Source organism: Ornithodoros turicata, chromosome 5 (assembly GCF_037126465.1).
Source record: "Ornithodoros turicata isolate Travis chromosome 5, ASM3712646v1, whole genome shotgun sequence".
NCBI classification, from domain to species: Eukaryota; Metazoa; Arthropoda; class Arachnida; order Ixodida; family Argasidae; genus Ornithodoros; species Ornithodoros turicata.
In genome coordinates, this window is record NC_088205.1 from 58,484,582 (window position 1) to 58,512,169 (window position 27,588).

General features: G+C 47.5%; 2 protein-coding genes across 2 annotated transcripts in view; one reads left to right on the forward strand and one right to left on the reverse strand.

Moving 5' to 3' along the window:
• The first annotated feature begins 727 nt into the window (after positions 1-727).
• LOC135396085 (uncharacterized) lies at positions 728-13,354 on the forward strand. The gene is made up of 5 exons (XM_064627125.1): positions 728-817; positions 8,966-9,041; positions 10,001-10,197; positions 11,745-12,026; positions 12,526-13,354. The coding sequence occupies exons 1-5, from the start codon at positions 776-778 to the stop codon at positions 12,739-12,741; spliced, it is 813 nt and encodes a 270-aa protein (XP_064483195.1). The 5' UTR covers positions 728-775; the 3' UTR covers positions 12,742-13,354.
• A 5,661-nt stretch (positions 13,355-19,015) lies between these two features.
• Positions 19,016-27,588, reverse strand: part of LOC135396086 (protein eyes shut-like) — a 62,576-nt gene continuing 54,003 nt past the window's right edge. The window contains exons 16-20 of the mRNA XM_064627126.1: positions 21,771-21,877; positions 21,415-21,660; positions 19,643-19,774; positions 19,429-19,512; positions 19,016-19,350 (exon numbers count right to left, since the gene is read on the reverse strand). Coding sequence (XP_064483196.1) covers positions 19,289-19,350; positions 19,429-19,512; positions 19,643-19,774; positions 21,415-21,660; positions 21,771-21,877 — 631 coding nt within the window. The 3' untranslated portion in view covers positions 19,016-19,288. The remainder of the gene's footprint in view (positions 19,351-19,428; positions 19,513-19,642; positions 19,775-21,414; positions 21,661-21,770; positions 21,878-27,588) is intronic.

Consider the following 27,588-nt stretch of genomic DNA (forward strand, 5'->3'; position numbering starts at 1 on the left):
AAAGAAATACCTCGCTTAAAAGTGCCGAGGACGATTCCTGCGTTGATATCGGACGAGGCGATTCCTATAAACCGGAGGAATTTTCCTGATAACATAGTCGCACATAGTGACTGCGTTCCAGTTCATTCTATGGTTCCGACTCGTATATTTTCCGACGCGTATATGATAGCTTCCGCTGAGCACCAATCAATGACAGTGAGGGAGGATTTTGAGAGATTTACCGACTTCGAAAGGTTGATTTTGGGAAGCTTATTCTTCTCGAGTATATTTCAGCGCCGCAGATATGTACAATATTAATTTTTAAAGGTTTATTTTTGGAAGTTGGATATTTAAGGGATTTATTTTTGTACCATCTATCGCTACACTGTGTAATGTTATGTAATATGTTAGTGCCCCTTCCGTTATATGTAGTGCCCCATGTGGGCCCTTAACGTATGATCGAGTAAATAAAAATAAATAAATGATTTTGAAAATGCATCAAATCAAATCTCAAAATCTACAGCTCCAGATTGTCCATTCAAGTATTGCATTCTAATTTCTGACAAGGGATCTGTAGCAACTCACGGGTCGCAGTCATTACACAAGCAAAAAGCGGGTGGTGACGGCAAGTGACCCAGAAGTGTAGGGACGTTATCTCTGGTGTAATGGGTCGGAAGGAGGATGTCACGTCACACGGAAGAAAAAAAAAAAAAAAAAAAGAAACCTGCCGCCCAAGTGACCCTGAACTTTTCGTACCGTCTAACGTGTAGCCGGACATTCGACTTCCTACTGCACAATGCGACCATGGGAATTGCACAGTATGGGGCGTTACTCGAATGTAAGTACATTTCACATTATGTTAGTCGCTATTCAACGCGCCGTGTAGCAAAAATGACGACAGCAACCGCTAAAAAATTTAGAGCGGGTAGCAGGGAAATACGTGTCAAGCAGTTAATAGTGAGTTTTAATACAACGTACGCTGTCGCCTTTGCGTACGTAAGGGATAGCGTGGTTGTTCTGCGCAAAGCGCGAGGCTCTCTTTATGTTTTGCGCGTGCGCAGAACCACCACCGCTGCCCTTTACGTACGCAAAGGAGATAGCGCACAGTGCACTAAAACTCACTATTAGCGAGTTTTAGTATAATGTACGCTGTCGCCTTTGCGTACGTAAGGAATAGCGTGGTGGTTCTGCGCAATACGCAAAGCTCTGCTTGTGCCTTGCGCGTGCGCAGAACCCCCAACGCTATCCCTTACGTACGCAAAGGCGACAGAGTACGCTATGCTAAAACTCACTAGTGAGCCTTAGTGCATCGTACGCTGTTGCCTTTGTGTACGTAAGGAATAGTGTGGTGGTTCTGCTCACTGCACGAAACTTTTTTTTTTATGTTTTCCGCGTGCGCAGAACCACCAATGCTATCGATTACGTACGCAAATGCGATAGTGTATACGATGCACTGAAACTCACTGATATAGAGTTTTAGTACATCGTACGCTATCCCCGTTGCGTACGTAAGGGATAGCATTGGCGATTCTGCGCGCTGCGCAAAGTTCTCGTACTGTTATGGGCGTGCGCAAAACCATCCACACTATCCCTTACGTAGGCTTAAAGGCGATAGCATACGATGTACTAAAACTCTCTATTTAGTATGTCAGATTGTCGTGCGGTACAGGCAAACTATTTTTCGAATTACGGAGATATAACGGATGAGATCGCCATGTTCTCCAATTACTACCGTTTTGATGGCAGAATGATGTGAAAGTATGAGAATGATATGATAGGGATTCCAGCCAAAGGCGACTCGAAATAGATAGGAGACGATATTTCATGGTGGTTAAATAGTTTTAGTGGCGTCTAGTGGTTAACTTCGAAGGTGCCGGATGTCTTTTTGCCCCTCTGCATCCATTTTGCCATTCATCCAAAGCATTACCCTTTCCCCTATTATCCCCAAAACGTTATACACACATAAGAATAGAAAGTATTATTTCTTTGTAGCTTCTTGAAAGTGGCCTTTGTTAATTCTCCTTAACATCATGATGTCCTCATGACATATCCCCCAGTCGAGGACCCCTGTTCTAAGGTAGCGTGGACCAGAGATGTCATTACATCTCGGTAATGAGTGATGCTAACGCATTGCATTACTTTTATGCAGAATAATGCGTAATGGCATTACTCATTACTTGGGTTGAAAGTTAGAAATTGTGCCTGGCACGACCAAGAAAAATCCCCAAGTTGTTTCTTCCCAATCATCCTTGTTACTGGCCAGGACCCGATTGCACAAAAATTGTGCGAGGAACCTAACCGTAAGGAATTTCCTTTAGCGCTGCCGTGCGACTGCTTTGAGCACGTACTACAGCCCTAAACGTCGTTATCTCCCAGTTCGTGCCAAACACGCTGTCAAAGCCTGCTTTATGTTAGGGTCCTAGCATATTTTTCGTGCAAACTGGTCACCAAGAAGGCGGACAGAGCCTTCTACGCAAACAGGAAACCCAGAGACACAGAGCACAGAATTCACGTCTCGTCAGAGAAGGCTGTGATGCTTCCCTTCACGCGCCGGCATATAAAGACATTTCAAATGCATGTTGGCAGCTTCCAGATACGCCGAGTGCCGCATCATAGATTTATGGGGGTTACTCTGGATCGGAGTTTGTCGTGGGCGGCAGATGTGCATTGTCTAAACTTAGACAATGCACATCTGGCAAGAGCGGAGAGTAGACTCAACGTACTGAGATATCTATGCTGCTCTCGATGGGGCAGCTCGACGAAAGCAATGCTTGGTGTTCACTGCTCCCTCATACGCCAGTTGTTAGCGTACCACATACCGGTGCTTCACAACCTCCCTCTCACGACAGAGCAAGCCCTACAAACCATTTTTCCAAAGAGTAGTAAGCTATGTCTTGGCGTTCCTCGAGCAACTTCCAACACGTGAGCAATGGCAGAGGCACGGGAACCACTTGTACCTGTTCTCAGGATGCAAGAGTCGTTTCGCAACTTCTCTTGACTGGCAATGCGTCATCATCGCAATCCTCTACTTCGAGCCTTATTGCGACGCTCTGCGTTCACTCATGCTATCCAGGCACAACGGTTGATTTTCCCTAAGTACAGGCAGCACTTGTACCCAGCTGTTCCAACGTGGGCCCTATCTGCAACCACCTGAAGTGAGGGTCAGTATCCCGGGTCTACCACGCCCGAAAGATGTATCGACTCAAGAACGTCGGCAGCTTAGTCTAGACCTAATGAAGAGGTCAGTGGGTAGAATTCAACTTTTCACCAATGCATCTACAACGACATCTGGCTCGTCGTTCGTGGTTCCTGACATGTGTGTCGAAAGACCAGAACGGCTGTCACACACCACTTCGGCTTCAGCAGCTGAGCTCTACGGGATCTATCTGGCACTATGCTTCATCATTTCTCAACCCACGTGCTCCCAGTGGTCTGTGTACAGCATAGCTGGGCGAACTCACTCATGAGGGCCCTCATGAGTGCCCCTCACCCTCACCTCACGACTTTCAGGTGAGGGTGAGTGAGGGCAAGCCCGCGATCAGGCCATCCGTGAGTGCACTCATGAGGTTCTTAACCCTCATGAGGTCTCCTGTGAGTGCACTCATGAGGTCTTACCCTCACGAAGTCTCCTGTGAGTGCACTCATGAGGTTTTGCCCCTCATGAGACCTCCTGTGAGTGCACTCATGAGGTCTGAGGGGCGCCAGGTCTGTGCGAGTGAAGTCACTGGTGAGGCCTGAGGGGTATGAGGTCAGTATGAGTGCATTCAGAAATGAGGTGAAATGACGCTTACGAGACGTGGACAAATTATGAAGGCACTAGTGATATGGTTCTAGCGATCCAGCTACCGGCAGGGTGCACTTTAAAGGGCTGAAGTTCCCGTTTTTAGCAATTTCGTCTACGTCGCGCTGGGAACACAGCCAAGCGTTCTGAGCTGACGGCTTAGTTGGTGATATGGTTCCAGCGACCCAACTACACGCAGTGTGCACTTTAAACGGCTGGTGTGCCTGTTTCTAGCAATTTCGTCTACGTCGCGCTGGAAACACAGCCAAGCGTCCTGAGCTGACGGATTAGTTGGTGATATGGTTCTAGCGACCCAACTACACGCAGTGAGCACTTTAAAGGGCTGGTGTGCCTGTTTGTAGCAATTTCGTCTACGTCGCGCTGGAAACACAGCCAAGCGTCCTGAGCTGACGGATTAGTTGGTGATATGGTCCAGCGACCTAACTACACGCAGTGTGCACTTTAAAGGGCTGGTGTGCCCCGTTTTAGCAATTTCGTCTACGTCGCGCTGCAAACACAGCCAAGCGTCCTGAACTGACGGATTAGTTGGTGATATGGTTCCAGTGATCCATCTACCGGCAGGGTGCACTTTAAAGGGCTCGTGTTCCTGTTTTTAGTAAATTTTGTCTACGTCGCGCTGGGAACACAGCCAAGCGTCCTGAACTGACGGATTACTTGGTGATATGGTTCCAGCGACACAACTACACGCAGTGTGCACTTTAAAGGGCTGGTGTGCCCGCTTTGAGCAGTTTCGTCTACGTCGCGCTGGGAACACAGCAAAGCGTCCTGATCTGACTGATGACTTGGTGATATGGGTCCAGTGACCCAACTACCTGCAGGATGCACTTTAAATGGCTGGTGTGCAGATTTTGGGGAATTTCGTCTACGTCGCGCTGGGAATACCACAAAGCCTCCTTAGCTGACTGATTACTTCATGATATGGTTCCAGCGACCCAACTACCGGCAGGGTACACTTTAAAGGGCTCGTGTGCACGTTTTTAGCAATTTCGTCTATGTCGCGCTGGGAACACAGCAAAGCCTCCAGAGCTGACTGATTACTTCATGATATGGTTCCAGCGACCCAATTACCAGCAGGGTGCACTTTAAAGGGCTCGTGTGCACGTTTTTAGCAATTTCGTCTATTTTGCGCTGGGAACACAGCAAAGCCTCCTGGGCTGACTGATTACTTCGTGATATGGTCCAGCAACCCAACTACCGGCAGGGTGCACTTTAAAGGGCTGATGTGCACGTTTTTAGCAATTTCGTCTATGTCGCGCTAGGAACACAGCCAAGTGTCCTGGGCTTTGCTGTGTTCCCAGCGCGACATAGACGAACATTCTAAAAACGGGCACAGCTGCCCTTTAAAGTACACCCTGCCGGTAGTTGGGTTGCTGGACCATATCACGAAGTAATCAGTCAGCTCAGGAGGCTTTGCTGTGTTCCCAGCGAGACGTAGACGAAATTGCTAAAAACCGGCATACCAGCCCTTTAAAGTGCATCCTGCCGGTAGTTGGGTCACTGGAACCATATCCCCAAGTAATCAGTCAGCTCAGGACGCTTTGCTGTGTTCCCAGCGCGAATTCGACTAAATGTAAAAACGTGCACACCTGACCTTTAAAGTGCATCATTCCTGTACATGGGTCGATTGAACCATATCGCCAAGTAAGCAGTCAGCTCAGGACGATTTGCTGTGTTCCCAGCGCGATGTAGACGAAATTGCTAAAAACGGGCACACCAGCCCTTTAAAGTGCACACAGCCGGTAGTTGGGTCGCTGGAACCATATCACCAAGTAATCAGTCAGCTCAGGACGCTTTGCTGTGTTCCCAGCGAGACGTAGACGAAATTGCTAAAAACCGGCACACCAGCCCTTTAAAGTGCACCCTGCCGATAGTTGGGTCACTGGAATCATATCACCAAGTAATCAGTCAGTTCAGGACGCTTTGCTGTGTTCCCAGCGAGTCGTAGACGAAATTGCTAAAAACCGGCACACCTGCCCTTTAAAGTGCACCCTGCTGGTAGTTGGGTCACTGGAACCACATCACCAAGTAATCAATCAGCTCAGGACGCTTTGCTGTGTTCCCAGCGAGACGTAGACGAAACTTCTAAAAACCGGCACACCAGCCCTTTAAAGTGCACCCTGCCGGTAGTTGGGTCACTGGAACCATTTCACCAAGTAATCAGTCAGCTCAGGACGCTTTGCTGTGTTCCCAGCGCGACATATACGAAATTGCTAAATACGTGCACACCAGCCCTTTAAAGTGCATTCAGCCGGTAGTTGTGTCGCTGGAACCATATCATCAATGCCTTCATAATTTAATTTGCGCACGTCTGGTATGCGTCATTTGACCTCATTTCTGAATGCCCTCATACTGACCTCACACACCTCGTGCCTCACCAGTGACTTCACTCGGAGACCTGGCGCCCCTCAGACCTCATGAGTGCACTCACAGGAGTCCTTATGAGGGCAAGAACCTCATGGGTGAGGGCTTTCGTTTGTGAGTGCCGTGAGGGTGAGGGCGAGTGAGGGCATGTTCCCATGAGGGCGGTGAGGGTGAGGGCGAGTGAGGGCCTGTGCTCGTGAGGGCGGTGAGGGTGAGGGCGAGTGAGCGCATGTGCTCATGAGGGCGGTGAGGGTGAGGGCGAGTGAGGGCCTGTGCTCGTGAGGGCGGTGAGGGTGAGGGCGAGTGAGCGCATGTGCTCATGAGGGCGGTGAGGGTGAGGGCGAGTGAGGGCATGTGCCCGTGAGGGCCGTGAGGGTGAGGGCGAGTGAGGTTTCACCAAAATGCCCACCTATGGTGTACAGTGACTCAAGATGTGGCCTAGAGTCATTGGCCTCTATGCTCATCACAGGGTCTCTGGCCCAAATTGTTCACGATGTGCTGCACCTATATGATGCCGCAGTCTCACAGGGGCGTGATATCATATTACAGTGGATTCCTGGTCACTGCGGCATAGCCGGTAACGAGGCTGCTGTTGCTGCTGCGCGCCGAGCACTTCAACAGAGTCACGTACAAACAAAGGCCATTTATTTCACCATAGGGGACGCAAAGAGGATGATACGTGAACTGAGAACACAAATGCGAAACTCTTCTTGGCTGACAGGATCTGCTGGATCTTCGCTGTTATACATGGTCGAACCCGAGCTATGCTTCCAGGTACCTTCGTCGTTTCCTCGACAAGCAGCGTGTCTTCTGCATAGGCTCCGGCTGAATGTCCAGTACAGCGGTCCGTTGCTGTACAAACTGGCCAAGTCGCCATCTCCAAACTGCAGTGAGTGCGATGTTGTGGAGGACACAGAGGACATCCTCCTCAGGTGCTCCATGTATGCCGACAGTCGCCGGACACTAGAAGCAAGTCTGGCTCGCCTGGCCATTTGACCTTGTAAAGCTCCTGTGGGTCCTCAGCCATTCAATCATCAAGCGGCTGCATTGAAAGCGCTCCTACGTTTTCTTGAAGAAACGCAACTGATTGACATTTTGTGACACTTTCTGGTCCCTCTTTGTGACAAGTATTCCCACTAGTTCAGGATGTTTGTCTCCCGCCCCCCACCTACTGAATTTTCTTCATTCATTTTTATTTGTTTCAACTAACTGCGGCTAAGTGGCCTGGGGTAGGCAGTCTGATTTTGTCGTGACTTAAATCGCCATTTTCTTTTCTTTTTCTATCACATCGCAACACAGAAATCATTAGTGTGAAGCAATTTTCAATTTGTTTCAATTTCGTTTTTAATTAATGAGAAATTTGACAGCGAACTCTAATTACTATAACCGGTAATGTGGAATCAAGTCAATGTCTAAGAACGTCTCTTCACAGCATGCGCTTCAAACAGCACGGAAGACTATGCTGGAGACTTCTGTGAAAATGTAATTCAAAAGCAATGCTATTACTTCATGAAACTAATAGTGTTAGTCGTGCATTACTAAGCACGAGAGAGTAATGGGTAATGCACTAAAGCTAGGCGCGGGCTATACCATTGGAAAATGGCCGGCCGCGACTTCAACACGAGACGAATTCCCGTCCTAACCTAACCGCGTCCTTAACCTAGAGGCGCAGCGAAATCTGTTATGCGATGAAAGATGAAAGTCACTGAAAAGGTTAGCCAGCTGTAGGGCCCGAACCCACATCTTCTGGATTACCGATCCAGGGCTCTACCAGTTCTCTCATGTTCAACATTAGCCTCAGAACATCAGTTCTCTCCTGTTATGCGATTTTATCCATGTTATCTTATCTTATATTATCTGTCTCTTTGGATCACCGCCATATTTCAACCGTTCATGTTCCCAAGCAACTTGGGGCTTCTGTTGTGTTTGTCACTTTGTATGTTTCTAGTATGTTTCTGCCTCAGAACTACTTTCCATCAAATCCGTTATCTCTCGCTTTGTTTGGAATCGCGGATAGCTATACTCCGAGATGACATAAGAGCTACAGTCACAGAGGTATATCACCACCAGCGGAGAATGTAGGCCGAGCATTGAAAGTGGAGTATACGTGAAGATACCGCGCACACGTTTTGTTCACATGTTTTGTTAACATGTTAACGTGCTCCGTCAATATTTTATCATCCTGTCACAGGGGCAGTGCTCAATCATCATTGAAACCAGTGACCATTGAACGTGCGCGTAGCGCCATCAAGCGTGCAGCGTGTCAACCTCTCAAAGCGCATTGGATCCAATGCTTCCTGATAGGTTCACACATTACACGCTTGATGACGCTGTGTTCAATGGTCATTGCTTTCAATTATCATTCAAGACTGCCCGTGTGACATGGGTATACACCTGTAGGACTTGACTTCTCCCGAAGCATAGAGCTTATTCACTAATGTCACTCCTCCAGGGGGCACTAGCATCGAAAAGGCGAAATCGCCGCCATGATGTAGGTCCCTCGAAGTTTTGTTCCGGTTTTCGTTCGCTACGTTTAAGCTATTTAGAGGACTATTAACTTTGGAAACATGGAAATTACTTGGATTATGGTACAAACAATATTCACGCAGTAACTTTGAAACACCAAATGTACGGTGAATGCGAAGTGGGCGAAGGCCTGGACAGTCAAAACCTGAGGACTTACACTACGGCGGCAAATCTGCTAGCGGTAGTGGCGCTCTCCTGGGGATGACGTCATGTGAATAAACCTTATAGAAGGTCCAGTAACATAGCCTGGCGGACCGTGCGGTCTAACTACTTGTTTCTTTCTTTTTTTCATTTCAGATTAAGGCACACATATTACTGATGTGTATCATGAAAGCTGTCGCTGCCCCGTCTATCGTTTCGTCATCCAAGTCTGGTAAGCGCCTTCTGAAGACCCAACTGAAATGTTGCGCTGTCGCAAATGACCTGTCACACCCCGCGAATTCATTTTAAATGACAGTGGCAGAGAAAGTTGGCTTCACCTTGTGGTGAACTCGCAATGTCTTTCGAAGTGCAGTTCATTTTAGCATCACTGTTGTGATGTCGGTGGCCATCGCTGCGTCATACTCTTAACGGACTGAAGTTCTCGCAGCAATATATGGCTGTGGTGAATTCGCAGCCTTACATACGAAGAGATGCACGCAGAAGTGATCGTAAAGTCGACGATGCTATTAGTAATTTCAAATTGAAGTTAAGGCGCGCCTACACATGGGATGTTTCACATCATCAGACAAAGCATAATTATTAATGATAATGGAGAAGGTGTCGTGACATATGAACGTGTTCCTCCTATGTGTCTCGCTTTTCCGGTTAAGTGCCTCTCCCCACATTACAAATCCTAAATAACATTTGCATCACAGTGTACTGATTGCTACTAAATAGTGTTCGTGATACAACGTAATTTGTCATTGGAGTTCCGGGAGAAATCGTATTTAACTCGAATCTGTTCGAAATAATCGATAGGATCCATATTAGTGTTAGTTAGGAGTGAATCGAGTTTAACTCGAAAAAGTCGAACCCTATACATATCTGTACTTCTGCCATGTTATGTGCGTAACTAGGTAATTGCACGTTTAGTTGACAATTTTTGGCAGACCTTTCCTTTGAATAAATGTATATCCCCCCCTTGACAATTTTTTTTTAAAACTGAACCCAATAATTGATCCAGACAAGAAGTGGGCTCGCATCACGTTACAGTTACACGCGTTCCGGAATGTCTGTATAATTTTTACAACCAATGCAGACTTCTGAGATCATACCCACAAGAGTTCGCGATGTCGTGCACATTGTGGTGTGCACTGTGTGGTAACGAGGCAGGACCCTTTCTGTTCTCAGAGGAGCCTGGTAATGTCTACTACAACCACCACCTCGAAGATCTCATTCGACAGAAATTAGGCAAGTTCGGCGACATTATGAGGGTCGGATACCACAGCCTAGGCATCAAAGCAACGGAGCCAGCCTTCCTGGAAGACACTGATGTATCTGCAATATTCGGTGGAGATGCGTTCAAAATGGTCCTTACTGACGTTCGAGTAAGTGCATGAAAATTGCTGCACACGCACACATGTTGGAGACAAATAGCTTGAAGACATGCTGTCTTAAAATCCACAGCTTTCTCTCGCCCTTGAGCATCTACTTTGGTTTTGTTTGTAGCGCAGTCCCGTTAATTCGAGATCGTATACGATCTCGAATTAACGGGACTGCGCTACATTCCACTCTCGAACTCGACTCCGCTTTATTCCAACTAAAGGGAACTGAACTGAATTTGTGCTTGATGTGTTGGCAGCGTGTGCATGCTATATAGCTGCAAAGGAGACACACCATGGCTCGTTAGGCCTTATACCACGTCTTCGCGGTCACGCGATGCCAGTGATATGAGAGGCTCAATCGTTCCAAAATATTTATTTACAGGCAGCCACAGAACACCCTGGGATAGAAAATAATCTGTTATACGCGCTTGCATTCGTTTCTTGAGCCGCAACTCAATCGCGAACCCGAACGCGAATATCGCAAACCCAATTCGAGAAAACATCCATTGCAATCCACACCTTTTCGTTGGCTGTGTTGTCAACAGGAAGAGTCTTGGTCCCCTTAAAACAGCAAGGCTTCTATAAGATGGTCTTTTAAACACTTCAGGAGCACTGAGGTAATCCCCCAATTTTTATATATATTTTTTTTCGTTTTCCGGTGCAGAGTGTTCTCCAACGAAAAAAATGATTTCCTGCGAAAGAACGGTGAGCGTAGGTGACCTAGAGAGCGAGCGCGACGGCTCTGTTCCGCACACCTTTGAAAAGGATTTTGAGCGATGTTAATTGCCGCATTATTGCTCCTTTAGTAAGTAAACATGTCCCTGACGTGCCCCGGCGGACGGTTCCGGGCCGATGCGTAGTCGGGAGTCGTGCGCGACTGGGCAACCTCGTTCGAATGCACGTTCGTGCACGTTGATGTGTTCGAATTACCGAAAGTTTTCCCCTCATTGAAATACACGTTACTTTGTAGGGACCAGAGCACAGTTCGAATTATCCGAAAGTTCAAATTGACAGATTTCGAATTAACGGGATTGCACTGTAGCAGGATTGCGATCTGCATCATTTAACTGCCAACCTCAGGTCTCGTGCCCGCCACCCGAATTATGGCCATACCCGAACGGCTAATTTTCGATCTGTAGTGTCCCAACATTCGGTGACCCGACGGTTGCGAGCGCACCTCCAATTCACCGCTTATATTCACAACGTACATGCCTCTGGGGGAATATGAAGACCGCCCGGTGGCTCCGCTCCGACACCTTCTTTTGGATGCTATCGCTGTAAAACTACCGCCATACTCGTGACGTCATATTCCTCTAAACTGCACATGACGTAAATTCATACGATTCTGTAGACACAACATTTAGTCCATGTAGTGACACTGAAAAAACTTCGATTATGGGGTTTGAATGTGTACTTTGAGCTTGAGGCATGGGCACATGAACCGGACTACGGACACAGCTATATCGTACTTCGATTCGATGATTGAGCAGCTCACGTTTTCGTCGTGTCACTTTTGCACGCCGTCTCTGCAGTATCGCTTCTCTCTTCAGGTTAATGGTCTGTCAAACTACCAAGTGTCACGGGTCGAGGCGGACGTTGAAAACAAGAAGATCAGTCTCTCTATCGTGGCCCCCAATGTGACCAGCAGTATGCGGTACAGCATCAAAGGGTACATCTTCGGCACTTTCCCTGTGGGTGGCGAAGGAACGTGCTCCGTCGTCTACCAGGGCGTCAGTATATCCACCACAGCGCGTCTTCTCGGCAGCAACGGCATGTTTCAGTTCGCGGGCTACGAGGACTCGGACGTTGACTATACCGCGCAAGTAGTCTCGGTAAGTGAACGCTTCGATATACGCATAGTGGCTGTACAGGTCCCGACAAAAGTTTACGGAACACTGGAGTGGCGTATACAGTCATCTGAGCGACACGGTTGCTGCAAACAGGAGCAGATAGACTTACAAACAGGTGACCGAGTACTCGACGCACCTCTCAGTAAGTGTGTCCACTCCCGTTCGCCGCTAGGGTGTCGCTGAGATCAAGAAATACGTTGCGCCGGTGTTCCGTAAACTTTTGTCGGGATCTGTACTTGGCTCTTGGGGGGGGGGGGGGGGTAATCAATGCTTCCAGCACCGAATGTCGGAAATTTCTGGTGCACGTTTAAGGGGCACTGACATGCTAAATACAAAGAGAACAGGATTCATGTGTGCGTCGTTCCTTTCCCGTTCCTTTTGTAGTGCTGTCAACGAAAAGGGTTTTAATTTGAGGAGAAATTCCTGCTGTTTAATGTCCGTTTAAAGAATGCTGTTCTAACGTTTAATTTGCCCGTCCTAGGTCAACGGGGCCCCTCCGGGTGAGCCATCATCCCCAATCATCGGTGGTTTACACAGCCAAGTAGGACGTGTCCTATTTTGGACCCTCGCGAAACAAATTGGTCTGACGCTACCAAGCGATGTCCTGCACTACCTTAACGATGCCTTGAGACGTGCTCCTCGGCCATCAGCGTACAGGCAACAGGTCTCAGCAACAACGACAGCTGGTTACGACTAGGATCTTTTTTCGCTTCTAACACATTTCCGTTCATGAGCAAACAGCCGCTGGAGCTCGCCTTTGGTGTCGACCAGGAAAGTGCACAGCTATGGCTGAGGTGCCCGGTGTACTCGATATTTACGGAGGCCAAGTGACAGAAGAATCCGTCATCCGTCATGCATGTTTTCAGACCGTGATCCTCACTTCCGCTAATCGAACATTCTTATTTTGGAATATACGTGATCATTAGAGAATGGCGAAATACGTACGTGCTCGCACTCCACAAAATTATCGAGCGATTGCACAAGGCGGAACATAGGTTAAAGGGACTACGAAATTTCCGGGATACCCCGTAAAATGAAGACGGTTCTTCCTGCCGAGGTACTCGACGTGCACCTTTCTCTTCCACGTTCTTCCTTCCTCTCGTGTTCCTTGTCTTACTTCCTGACTGCTATAGACGCGTGTTCCCGATGCCTCGCTCTTAAAAATGAACTTCACCGCACAGCACGCTCCTATGCCAACCATCATCCCGAATGACAACGCTCTTCCCCTTGATATGCTGAAAACGGGGGGCGCACGTCATTTTGGTGGCGAATATGCAGTTGATAATTGCCACAAAAATGGCATGCCCCCCCCCCCCCCCCCCCCGTTTTTATCATATCAAAAGAGAGAACGTTGTCATTCGGGATGGTGGAAAGCTAGGAGCGTGTTGCGCTTTTAGAGTGCTCCTTCCTTCGGGATTGCACGGGGGGGGGGGGGGGGTCACACAAAGGAGCGTCGACCAATCACTGGTGTTGCGTTCCGTGCGCGGTGACGTAATGATGTACAGCCGCTCCCCACGGCACTGCTGTCGCCGCTCCCCGTAGCTAGTGCGTCGTCAGGGGTAACGGCTTTGCATAACTCTACTTCGTTTAAATTCTCTCGATTGCCGTACGTAAAAGCTACGGTCGTGTGTTCAGGAGTATCCTTCTGTCTCTGAAGGAAACCGTTCAGAGTCCGTTTAATAGCACGACGTGTTGCCTTCAGGGGATGAAGTTGTTAAATGTATATATCATCGCTTGCTCCACGGGAATGGGCATAAAGCGTGCGCTATTTATTTAAGAAATAAAGACGTCCACCAGCAGCAGCGCTCGTCTTTTTTTTTTTTTTTGGCACATGTGACACGCTAAAGGCACATATGTGATGAGGGAAATCGATATCACTGAGCCCTTTGTCGGCGATTCCATGGAAGGTGAATACTTTTTGTCACGGAAAACAAAAACGATAGCTCATTAACTAACGAAGGCGAGTTAGTTATCTCGCCAATTAATCCAACTGCATATTTGCTCTCATTAATTGCTCTTTCACGTCTTCCTATCGAACAACAACAACAACTTTGTTTTTAATGATGATGACTGGGCAGTTTCATCGCCAGGAACGATACACTACTCCATTGCTGGCGGTAATGTGGTGAAATATAATAATGATGGAACATTTTACTATTTGAAGAAGGCGTTTATAATAATGAGTCGCCTCACAGTGAGAACCGAAGTGCCCCAAAAGTTTAGAGATGATTTTAGGGAAGAGCGTTGGTGGGGCTGGATTTTGCCATAGACTAAGCAATTTTGACATAGTGAGAGGCTTAAAACTTTATTGGCATACAGGGTAATTTTTTATCTTTTACAGAATTTTTATCAAAAAGCAACGAAAGCAGCATAGCATACATGTCGTTTTTGCAGTTTAGTTATACGGCCAGGCGGCAATCCTCTCGAAGAGCGTATGTAACTAATAGTCAGTGACAACATAACTCATACACTTGACTCCGCCTCCACACCAGAATCGCTCCGCGCGCGTGAATGTAGTGCGGCGCGGCCAACTGGGCACTGGGGGAGAGAGAGAGTGCCGGCACTACATCGCGAAGCGGTGGCGTCGTGCAAAGGCTGGTAGCCAATCGCAGGAGCATTCCATGGATGAGTGGGCGGTCCCAACTGTAGGAGTTAAGTTGTCACTGAGTGTACAAGATGACTAATTACCTAAAATTTATTACCTCCGCACTCTAAGAACGGAGCTTCACTGCATAGCACGCTCCTAGCCAACCATCTTTTTTTGTGTGTGTGTTAGCGCCGCGAAACAGCTGTGGCTATGAGCAGCGTACACATGTGGACAGGGGGAACTGTGCTGACATTCGTCTCGAAAGTCTTCGGGAAAACCCAGGAAAAACCTCAGACAGCACAGCCGGTGGTAGGAATTGAACCCCCCCCCCCCCCCCCCCAGTCTTCAGCACGACCTTGGCTACCCACCAACGAGTGGGACGCCTCGACCATGCTTGACGCTTTATTTTGAGGGGGGGAAGAGGGCTTACCTAACTTTTTTGGCAATGATGAACTGCCTAACGCAAAAAAAAAAAAAAAAAAAAAAATCGCGTACGCTCCCGGTTTTCAGCTAATCAGGGGAGGGAACGATGTCACCCGGGATGATGGTTTGGCTAGGAGCGTGCTATGCGGCGAAGTGCAACAACGGCGAGAGTCCCCACAGAAGTCGGCCCAGGAATCACATTCACCATGGCGTAAGTCGTGACGTTGCCCACATCTGTGAGGGCGACAACGGCCGGCCCTTTCACCATCACCACCACCACCACCACCACCACCAACAACAACAACAACAACGGCGAGCCGATCCTGCCATACCCCCCCCCCCCTCCCCGGATTTTTAAGAGTGTGTAATGATATCAGAATGATAGACAACTCACGTTGGCAGCCATTTTATCCTTTTGAAATCCAGTAAGGAACGTGTGCCGTGAAATATCCACCCGCGAGGACATGTGGTGGCGGCCCCTGTCGGAAGCGCATCCCTGAGAGGTGCGTCCGAATAGTCCGAGATGCGCCACCGCCGCAAGTGCCGCCATAATGACGCGTCATCAGAATTCTCCACAGGCGCACATGTGCTTCACAGAAGGGACACTTTAATTGGGAAGTCTCCGTAACGACGGGTTCCACGCAGCGTATCTCCTGGCCGATCTGGCCTTCTAGCTTTGTATACGAGCCCTTAGATTGGTTGATTTTTCGTGCGATACATCAGCTCGTTCGATATCGAATGAAATTTTCGGGGAATACACACGTGGTCCGGATTTTAACAGACCACGGAGTCCAACGCCGTCGTTCGCAGCATATGTCGCCGTGGAGATCGCAGAATACACCTCTCCCTGTTTGTAAACAAATGACGTCATAGTGTTCGACAGCGCCACCAGTAGAGTTGAACTACGCCCGAAGCTAGGGGCGAACAAGGTCGCGCCCGAAAGCCAGAGTCTTGAGGGGATTACGATGGTCCCTGAAAGGGACGCGACCTTCGGTCCTACTTTTCTTTCAATAGGAGGCAGCGAACACGTGCTCATTCGTGGAACCCAGTCCTCCCCTTCCGATTTGTTTCGGTTTCAGTCTGTCTACCAACGCCATGATGACGCTTCTCGTGTAGAGGTCTATTCTGTATGTTCCATGAACGCGAACTGTAATTTCGAGTGAAATCCTTGTCAACAACGTACGTCTCGAATTTATAGGGACATGACCACGATTTACTGTACGCTTTGTCGTTCCTTCTAAAAATCACAGTGCATGTTGTGAATCTCTCCGCACACCAGAAAATAAAACGTTTTAGCTTGAATAGCAAGCTAGTCAGCTTACAAAGCTCCGTTGCGATTTAATATGTGTCAGTTAATAGACCTCTACCCGAGAAACGTCATCATGACGTTGGTAGACAGACTGAAACCGAAACAAATCGGAAGGGAAGGGCTGCGTTCCACGAATGGGCACTTGTTCGCTGCCTCCTATTGCAAGAAAAGTAGGACCGTAATCCCCTCAAGATCGTGGCTTTCGTGCGCGACCTTGTTCGCCCCTAGCTTCGGTCGTAGTTCAAGTCTACCAAATTGGTGGCGCTGTCGAACACTATGACGTCATTTGTTTACAAACAGGGATAGGTCTACTGTGAATCTTGTCTGCATTGTCGCAAAACCATAGCGCTTGCTGTTTATAGTTAATTACGGGTCGATTATTTATCGCTCAACTCCTGTATACACAGTTTCATTTTGCATATATAGATTTCTAAAATGTTAAACGCAGCACAGCATTAAATTTCAGGGTTGATGGTTGAAAACGCGGCTTTCTCTCCTTCATTTAGACGTAACCTAATAAGAAATACACGCTGAACATTAGAGGAAGCTCATCGTGTGTTTGTCATAGAATAGTTGTTCGCAAAGAGCATTACAAGACCTACACATTGTGCACCCATTCAAATTAGACGAAGCTCAAAGATCGCCAGAAGGAAACATGAAGCAGTCTTCCAAAACTGCACGGAAGATTTAAATTAGCCGACAAGTGCTTTGATCGTTACTATGCGTCTGATGGGCATGCCTACCATTAACAAGAAAATTGTTTCTTCGCTTTCCTGCTGTCCTTTTACTCTTCCTATTTTCAACGAAGATTGTCTCTCATTCTGCTATCTCACTTGTGCCCGAAAGAATTTTAGGTAATTACTCATGTTGTAGTTACGTACTTTCTTCGAGAGGGTGTTCACCTGGCCGTATAACTCAACTGAAAAACAGTACCTCTGCTGCCCTCCTATAGCATTTTTTATAAAGAATCTGTAAAGAACACACAGGGTGTCTCAATTAAATCCTCGGGCTAAATAATTCGCGAACGGGTGCACCAATCGAAGAACTTCCTTTTTTACAGGTATCTGTCCGATACCACCTACAAACCGTGCACCGTGTGAATGAGTGCGATGGGCTCATTATTTAAAGAAAAATTCAAATGAGCTTCCTGAAAAACATGACTTCTAGAGCAGGGAGCTGTCGGCATTAAAATGAATACTGCCCCTTTTGGGACCTTCGGTGGACACGTTTTAAAGAAAAATCTACCACTGAAGCGGGTCATTTCTTGCAGTAATTAATTGGGTTCGGAACGGCTGGTCGCGGTGAAGCGCAAAAGGACGCTCTTCCACTCCCCTATCCAGCAATGAATTACGTGTTCTTGAGCTTACTTACTGGGTCCTACTGCCAATGGAGCTCCGTGTTTTATAGGGGAACCCCCGGAGAAGTTATATCCCCTTTTGGTAATTCCACCAGAGCCAATTCCAATGGAACCATTAGGCCAATAGGGTTATCGTAATTTCGGACATTTCCAATAGGACTAACAGTTTAGCAGTGTGGTAGGACCATTAGGACCTAAGGGTCTAGTGGATTGATGGGAGCTCCACAATACGAAACGCACGTTTTTAGTAGAACACAGCATTTTTTTCAGCACTTTTGTAGTCCTGTCCTTTAGTGTTCCCTGCATTGATAGTAGCAATTTTAAGCTATTCCATATCACCGATGTCCCATGATCTGCTATGAGACGTCATCTGTTGGACAGCCATGCCTCGCTGACGGACCATTGGGTTCTCCTGTGGGGCCACTAAACCCACCTGATGGACTGTTAGATACCCTTTGTCGGACCACCAGGGTCCCCATCGTACCACCAAGTCTTCTTGTGGGGCCATTAAAACCACTTGACGGACTGCGGGACACGATTTGTCGGGCCGCTAACAGTCCTGTCGGAACACGCGGGGTTGCTAATGGTATACTTTAAAAGCGATAAAACCCCCGTGCCGGGGAATGGGCCGTCAATTTGACTTAAGATGGGCCATGAAAATATTTTGATGGACCATTAGAATTCCTGAAGGAGTACTGTCGGATTTTTCGATGGGGAGCCGCAGCTGTTTCTTCTACAATTAAATGGACGTCAGGAAAAGTAGACGTAGCCACTTTACCAACAAACGTAATATGTTGATGTCTAGGGCTCTGACGGATCATTTTGGAAGCTCGGAAGTCGCATGGTATTGTACATGATGGGAGTTTCAACCTTCGTTCAGCGTGCCGTTCTTGAACGTGTCATCGGTAGGAGTGCGAGACAAAAAGGAGCTTACTCAGACGCTTTACGACATAGTTGTTGAATCGAAGTTAAATCCACTTTTAAGTAGGAAAATATGCCGAAAGGAAAAGTTCCGAAAGTCGCTCGGTGTACCTTTCAGGTGACATATAGAACACCGCTCATCTTGACTTTCCGCGGTCCACGACTTGTGCGCCCATTGGATGTCACGCAATAAAAGTTCCAGAAGGAGTAAAATAGCCTGGCTTTGCTTCATCTTCACTGTACGTCCTTCTGCCGAGAGGCAGAAGTAATTCGTTACCCGGACTAGTATTTGTGCTCCAACGTAACTGTCTGGGTAACGGCAAGGCTGCTTCACCTACACTCAGCAAGCACGAATGTTATGGATGTTTGTTTATTCAGGTGTGCTTAGGGGAAAAGCAAAGACAGATCTTGTGATGGTATATGCATCCTGTTTTCACGCTACTCGCGGCGGCAACTTCTAGCATGCCACCAAACTGCTGACGTGATCTGCAAGCAGTCGCACCTGCGCCATCAGGATTTGCGCACTAGTGCGCTATCCGCCGACACCGTTGCAAGTCCTGTCAAGTAATGATCTCGCATATAAAATTAAAAAAGAGCATTCTATCGATCCAGTTTACAACAACACGAGAAAGTCTTGACCTGGAACTTCAACTATTCTTCCCGTCGCACGCCTTACAGTCTTCTGCGACGTTGAATTGTTGGACCGCCCCTGCACAAGGAAACGTTGACTGTGAAGTAAAGTAAACTTCAAAGGCCAGGTCACAGAAGATGATCAAAATTGGTGTACCTCTGAACAGCATCGCCTTGTGGTTGACCTCTATGGAGCGGACGCAACCACGTAGGGAAGGAATCCCTGACCCTGGGACGCCACCTAAAAAAGAGCAATACCTTGTTCGCTAGAGCAACCAACACGAAACTAGCCCTTCCCAAACTCGGGAACAACTGCGCGATGCGAAAAGGAACAACGTAGAGGAGGTATGCAGGGGAAGGACCCAACGTACCAATGTATACTGGAGAAAGGGTGTCCAGTGAAACCATTCCCCCAGGTGATAAAGCTGTTGCTCGATTAACGTCATCCACTAGAAGCGTTGCTTGTCTTCCGTTCAAGTCTGCTTGGATACTGCTCCACTTGCCTGCAAACGAACGGCGCATACCTATAAATAAATATTCCCATCACACCCACGCAGCCCCGAAGCAACATAGCAGCTACGATCACAGAAGCATATCTAGTCCGCGTATTGAGAGTGCTCCGTACGACAAAATACAAGGACTCCAGGCAAACTGAGAAGTTCGATTCACTTAAATATCGTTTATATTTTACGTGTTTGCTTTAAAAGGACGGTCGTATCCGTTTCAGTCGATTTCGAAACTATAGTGTCATTTTATTTCTCGTGGACCACTGACCACGGTGTCGAAAAACAAATACGTACAAAAACAAACCAAATACAAAAACGTATATACAAAAATAGTACCGTAGTTTGACCGTTATTCGATGGAAATGCATGACAAGAGCAGACGCTGGATGTGGAGAGTATGCTGGAATTCCCCCTCTGGAAGAAGAACACGTCACTCCCTAAGAACCAGTGAAGGCGCGACTTTGAGAAAAGAAATGCCGCGGGAATGCGGGTGTCAGCCATTCGGACACTTAGCGAGTGCCGTCACGCCGCCGGAGCCTCTGCAGCTGCGGAAGCAGCGCTTGTCTTTCATTTAATATCTAAGCACTTTTCGGAAGAAAAAATTAGCCAAGCGGGTTGTCGGCCGATGCTGAACATAGTGGTAGCGATTTCATGGATGGCTTGCCGGATGAGACCGCCTCGCTTCTACCAATCTACGCTTGTGTGTGTGTGTACCTTCAGTCCTCGTCTTTCGCGTCCCAAAATTATTGCAGTATATGCTCCAATCTACTCTCAATTATACTCCAGCTGGTCCATTTCACGAGATGGGACGCCCTTGGAAAGTGAGGTATTATTGAGATAAAGGCAACTATGATCACTGCGTGGTTAACTAAAGCCGTCTTATCATACCGAACACGTCATGAAATTTATTCGATTACAGTCAACCCTCGATTTATGAACCTTCGATTTATGAATTCCCTCGTTTTATGAACACTAGCACGAGGTACCAAACTTTCTACATGCATTTTTTCCTCGTTTTATGAACCTCGATATTCGAATAATGAATGGAATTTCTGGGAACAAACTAGGAGTTGCCTAGCGTTTTTGCCCTCAATTTATGAACGGGTCGTTCCGAGGCCAACAAAAACCTTCAAAGGGATTATTCGTGGTCTTATGAATGACGCCTGAACAGACAAAACGTTTTCCAGGTATTGCACCCTCGGTTCTTAACCCCTCGAAATCCGAACAACAAATGTGTTTTTTGCAGAAGTGTTCCTGACCTCAATTCATGAATAAGGTGTCTGCTGTCACACGGAGATTAATAAACATCAAACCCCAGAAGATTAAAAACCCAAGAGGAAATCCGAGACCAGTTGAGTGCGAATGTGCTGACATCTCCTCTCGAAAGCAAAATTACACAATATATTGCAGTATAAACACAATACCAACTCGGAAATACTGTTCCATTTGCTCGATAGTACTCACTTAACGGAATTTTCCATTTATGAATCCCTCGATTTATGAACGATTTTTCGAGGAACCGAGGGTGTTCATTAATCGAGGGTTGACTGTATAAGTCTTCCCAGGAAACATGGCTATTCAACAGGTTTCACAACCAGTGGTTCCCATTCAACAGCACCCGTCTCGCAGCAACTTACCAGGTTGAACCCTCGTGGAAGACGTGAGAAGGGTAGCAGTGCCGGAACCAGTACCCAAGTTGAAGCGGAACTGAGCGTAGCCGTCACTCAGTCGAAGCGTCGCGAAGTCCCCGTGTTGCCCCACGTGAAAGAGAACACCGTCCGGACGATGAGGCCAAACTTGTAGGTGCACACGAGTCCTCCGTGAAAATTTCATTGGCGGGAATGCCAGAAATGAGTCGTCCAAGAAATGCAGCGTCTCCTCGCCTGCGACCGGGAAACATGCTTCCATCATCATCATGTCAAGGCTCGGCTGATCGGGTCAGTAGGCTATAGTACAGAATCAAAACAACAAGGAATGCTGTAAAGGCTCTTACTGCGGTTGCAGGTTGAGCAGTCGCAGCTGACATTCCAAGACTCCTTTGCACCACATCCTTTATTATCTGTACAGGATGGCATCGTCATCGGCTCAACACAGACGCACCTGGAAGAGGGAATGCGAGTTGTTGAGAACGTCTCCTTATGCCGCAGACACGTTTTCATGTTGAGAGCGGGGGTTTCCTCTACGTTAACTCCTCTCCGACATTGGGATGCATGCAACGTTTGCCATACAGGATTCATTTTTCATCATCAGGATCACCAGGATTCATTTTTCGTGCGAACCATATCAGAATGGAATGGCCTTCCACGGGACCTAGTTGACACCAACAGTAGAAACAGGTTCTCCAGGAATCTTTGTTTATTTATGTATGAATCTTCCTGATACTTAGAAACAGTCTTGGGAAGTAACTTAGTTACAAGTAACTAGTTAGAAGCAATGTAACTATTGACTGTAACTAGTTACTGGTACGGGAAATGTAACTTTTAACTGTAACTAGGTACTTTTCTGGGTAACTAGTTACAGTAACTAGTTGCTGCTTTTCGAAATCGCAGATTTTGCATTTCGGAGCCACCTCGCATCCCACTTCATTTGTCTTTTCTTTATTTTTTCTCTTTTTAACGCCCCTTTGACCGCCTCTGCGGTTATGCTGTAGTTCCTTACTTTCAAAACAATAAGGACTGCCGGCTTTGAAGAATATAAACGTGGCACAGCCTAGGCTGCCACTGAAAAGAAGCTTGTGTCATATGACCGCCTTGAGTTTCTACACGCGAAAGAAACAACGATGTTGATGTTGATGTTGAAAATACTAGGGAGAGGTTGAATTCGTCACACGACAAATTCGGTTACTCCCATAAACATACCCCCCCCCCCCATGAAAATATAAAAGAGAACCGCCCCACTCCCACTTTCGCGATAACTATCGGCCGAAGGCCAAAATCACCGGTTCACCTAGTGAATTACCGCACAGTGAATTACATGGTCCTAACAGACTGACTCCAACGCACACCTCTGAAATGAATGTCACAAGCGCTGACAAGGCAGCATCCCTCTTGTCAGATGGCCAAGGGCCCAGCACTTTTACGAGGTCAAAGGTGCGGTTGTCCAGTCGGTCGAGAGCAGATTTCATGGTAGTCCTTTGAGGTGTGTGTCTAGAGCAGTGCACGAGAATGTGCTCAGTGTCCTCCACGGTTGCACAAAACGTACAGTTCGCTGAATCTGTCTTCCCAATTTTATGGAGGAATTGGCGCCCGTATGGCACGTTCAGACGCGACCTATGCAAGAGCGTCTGGATAGACCGAGGTAACGTGGACGGAACTCTAAATTTCAGACCCGGGTCAACTTGATGGAGCAACGAGGAATTCGCGTCACCTTGTAGCCATTGCTGCCTAGTCATAGTCTGTGTAAGAGACCTCAATATGTCTTGCACATCGGCCTTGGAGTACGGCACCAGATGCTTTGATGAGGACAGGTGTGCTAGATTCGCTACTTCATCAGCCGCTGCATTCCCCCGTATGCCTGCGTGTCCAGGAATCCATTGAAATATGATGTCATGGCCAGCATCCCTGGATTGCATGTACACTGTCTGAATGTCGTGGACTACGGGTACCATACACCGATTACGGAGGAATTATATTACTGCTTGTAGTCCAGCCTTTGAATCGCTATATATGATCCATTGCGCTGCAGACGGGTATGCAACCGCATATTGAAGAGCGAGCAGTATGGCGACTAGTTCTGCCGTTGTTGAGGATGATCTGTGGGACAGACGTGTCATTCCTTCCCTGTTGTGCTCGGGGACAACAAAACCAGACGCAGACCCAGCTGCAGTCGTCGATCCATCGGTGAAAATAGCTGTCCTGTTGTGGTTCTTTTCCATCATGGATAGACAGTACTGTCTCAGCGCAACGGATGGTAGAGCTGACCTTCGGTGCACACCGGGCACAGTTACACAAATTTTGGGTACCAAAAATGTCTAAGGGGGATCCTGGGGATGCTGGGTCGATTGTGGTGGGATTGCTTTTGGCAAAGCTCTATGATGTGGAGCAATCGCTGGGAAACGAGAGTTCCGACGCATAACTTTGCGTGCTAGTGGATGTCTGTGATGCCGCGTGCAGAGACGGATGTAATGTCGCACTGTTTCTTGCGCACGCAAAATGCCTCTGGGCAGTTCTCTGGCCTCTGCAATAACTAGTACATTAGTGGCGGCACGAGGCACACCTAGGCATACGTTGAGGCTTTTGGCTAAGATGCTTTGCAGCATCTTCTCAGATGAGTCGCATATCCCATGTAAGACTGGTAGATGGTAGGCAAGCATCTGCCGCATCAGTGCACTAAGTACGGAGAGTAGGGCACTCGTCGACATTCCCCAGCGGGAGCCCGTTATACGACATATAATGTTGACTCGTGCGTCGGCTTTGCCCTTGATATGATTGATGTTAGCAGCCGATGAAAGCTGTGCATCAATAACTATTCCCAAGAACCGGTGATGGGACACCCTCTTTATCGCCTGGTCATGAAGTCTCAAATGAAACTGTGACATTTTTTTCCGAGTAAAGGGAAGGAAAACAGTCTTCTCGCCAGATACATCCATGCCCCTTTCGGTTAAAAAGGCAACTGTAGAATCTATTGCATTCTGGAGTTGCTGCTGCAATGCTGGTAATTGCACTCCGGAGGACCATAGATATATGTCGTCGGCGTACATAGTAATGTGAACATTTTGGGGCGGACAACTTGGTAAACTTGCCATAACCACGTTGAAAAGCAGGGGGCTCAGGACACCGCCCTGGGGCACTCCGATTGAAAGATCATGATGATCACTCTCGCCATCTTCAGTATGCATATACACTGTCCTGCCGGTGAGGTAGTCTGCAATCCAACGGAGGGATCGACAGTGGATCCTTCGGCTGTACAGAGCATAGAGGGCGTGGCTGTAGCTGACCGTGTCGTACGCTCGTTTGATATCTAAAAAGGCAGCCGCAGTGATACGATGACGAGCACGTTCATGTTCCACAAAAGTCACCAGATCCAATACTCCGTCCATAGTACATCGGCCCTTACGGCAACCGGACATACATTCTGGAAGCAGTTTGTCGTTCTCTAGTGCCCATTCTACGCGGCTGAGTACCATTTTCTCCATAACTTTGCAGACGCAGCTCGACAATCTTATAGGCCTGAACGATGCCAAGTCTCTGGGGGATTTTCCAGGTTTCAGCAGTGGAATCACCTTGGAGACCTTCCAACTGGAAGGAAATTTTCCTTCTTCCCCACTGTTACTGATAATGCGCGACAAGGCTTCCTGGGCGATGATGGAAAGGTTGGACACATGCTGATAGGTGATACCGTCAGGACCAGGCGATGATTTGCCACGCCTTGATTTTAAAGCGGCGTCGAGTTCTGCGAGACTAAAGTCAGCGTCCAGGGCTGCACACAGCACTTCATCAGTTAGCACGGTATTCGTCGTGGCATCGTCCACAGATACTTGATATGCGCTCGTCATTGAGGATGCGGATGGTCTGGTGACAAGCCTACAGAATTCATTTGCCGTCGACCTCTCATCTGTGTTGAGGTAAATAGCTAGAGCTCTGAAAGGATGTGATTGCGTAACGTTGGTTGATCCATGGGTCCTAATTACCTGCCACAGGCGTGTCATAGGTGTAATAGGAGAGAGGGTGGTGCAAAAGGAGCGCCATTGTTGACGAGACAATTTTTGTAGATGACGCCGAATTACGCCCTGCAAGCGGCATGCTTCGCGGTATTCATCCTGATGATGAGATCAGCGAAACTTTCTTTCAGCTCTGCGACGAATTGCTCGTAACCTTTCATACTCCGCGTCAACTCGTGAGTAGGTTTCTAGGACAGTAATGACCTTAGTCGCTGCCTCAGTGGACGGAAATAACGAAAATCAGGACGGGCCAAAGAAGAACTGTACAGGAGGCCAGGGTATTCGAGAGGTGGAAGAAAAAAATCTTTCTTCTTTCAATCATCATCATCATCATCGAGAGGTGGAAAAAGGCAGCCGCAGCACCCTAGCTACCCTGAATGATTTTCCAATTATAAGAAGAATATTCGTTAAATATAATACCGCCATTCCCTCCAGCGCCCCAGTTGAGCGGCTTTTCAGCGTGGGCCGGGATATTTTCGCAATTAAGAGAGGCAAACTCAGTGATGCGAACTTCGAGCAGCAGCTGCTCCTTAACTTAAGTGCAACATGAACAGACAATATGTGTAATAAAAGTAATTCTGCGATAAAAGTTGATACGTCATCTTCATTACTAAATTTTCTGAAGGTAACTGTAATTTGTAACTGTAACTAGTAACTCAACCAGTTACTATTTTCGCAATGTAACTGTAGCTATCACTTAACTACTTTTTGGCTCAGGTAATTGTAACTATATAACTAGTTACTTTTCAAAGTAACTTTTCCCAAGACTGCTTAGAAAGCACTGAATTTGTGTTAGCTAGATACAGTGATTGACATTGTTGTTATCAGTTGTATTTCCCTCTCCCCTACGCAATTCCACAGCACCGTAAGTGGAGAAGTAGGGTACTTTGAATAAAAATAAAATAAAAATAAAGGTAAATTTCCAGGTTTCTTTATTTCTTTTCTTTCTTTTTTTGCGGGCGCGCGTTTCCTCATAAAAAAGATATGAAGGCAGAAAAGATGCCGTTTTTGCAGGTGAATTATACGGCCACGCGAACATTCAGCCGGGGAGAGTATGCAACTCCTAGATGACTAGTTACTAAATTAATTAATTACCTTTCTAATTCGATGTTTTCAGGTAAACGTGAGATAGCGGACGGTGATGGTAATGGTGACGTGATAGAGAGAAAAAGAAAGGGGGAGACGGTAGAAGTGAAGCCAGTCAATATCAAAAGCCGCCTTCTTTTTCAAAAATCTTGAAGCGCGCACGCACTGATGTCCATTGCCAAATCTTGATACGCAAATGAGCTGAAACCGAAACCGAAACCAAGCGCGTCGTGAGTGCGGGATGAACAATTTCCGTTTCACGTCGCAGGCAATGGTAGTGTGCATCACACGTAAGGTTTGTCTGCCTGTATGTGTGGCGACATGCTGCACGTGCCGCAGGGTAGGACTGCGGATAATTCCGACCACCCGTGCGCCGGAAATCTCCGACACCAGCACCAGTAGTGTACCAGTGTGGGTTCAGCGCAGCCTAGAAATGAACGAAGAGCGAATAGAAGGACCAATGAAACGCAACGCATGTTGGATTGAAGCGGCGGTGTGACATGCACACTCGAGCCAGTGCGACTTTTTCTGTACGAAAACGACCAGCTGAATTCGCAATAAAGATTCATGACAGCTGGCGGCATCATTCTAATATGCGGGGATGCAAAATTCGATACCCTCCTGTGACGAGCGCCTTAAAGGGGTTCTGAGGTACCATTTCCAAACTGTCGAAGAAATCACCTGGTACATATTAATCTATGTGTACCGAACATGCACATCAAAACGGTTATGTCTCTGCGATCCCGCGTTACGAAGCTATTGCAATCCAAAGGTCGCGCGCTCAGCGAACTCCTCCATCGCTCTCAGCTCTTAACCTCCTCGACCGTTTTCGGAATGACGTCTCATGTTAGAGAAGGGATGCGCGTTCTTTTCGGTTTCCATGACGGCGTAAGCTGTTGTAAAGAGAAAGACGGAGGCCAGACCGGTTTCGGCACGGTGACCCTCGGGAACTTCGGGGAAGCGCTCACACCTAAAACGTCACTTCCTGTTCGTCTACCAATGTCTCTCAGCGCTGTTCGGCGCCACCGTCGGCGGTGGCTGAAAAGAAAAATGCCGTTTTAAAAAC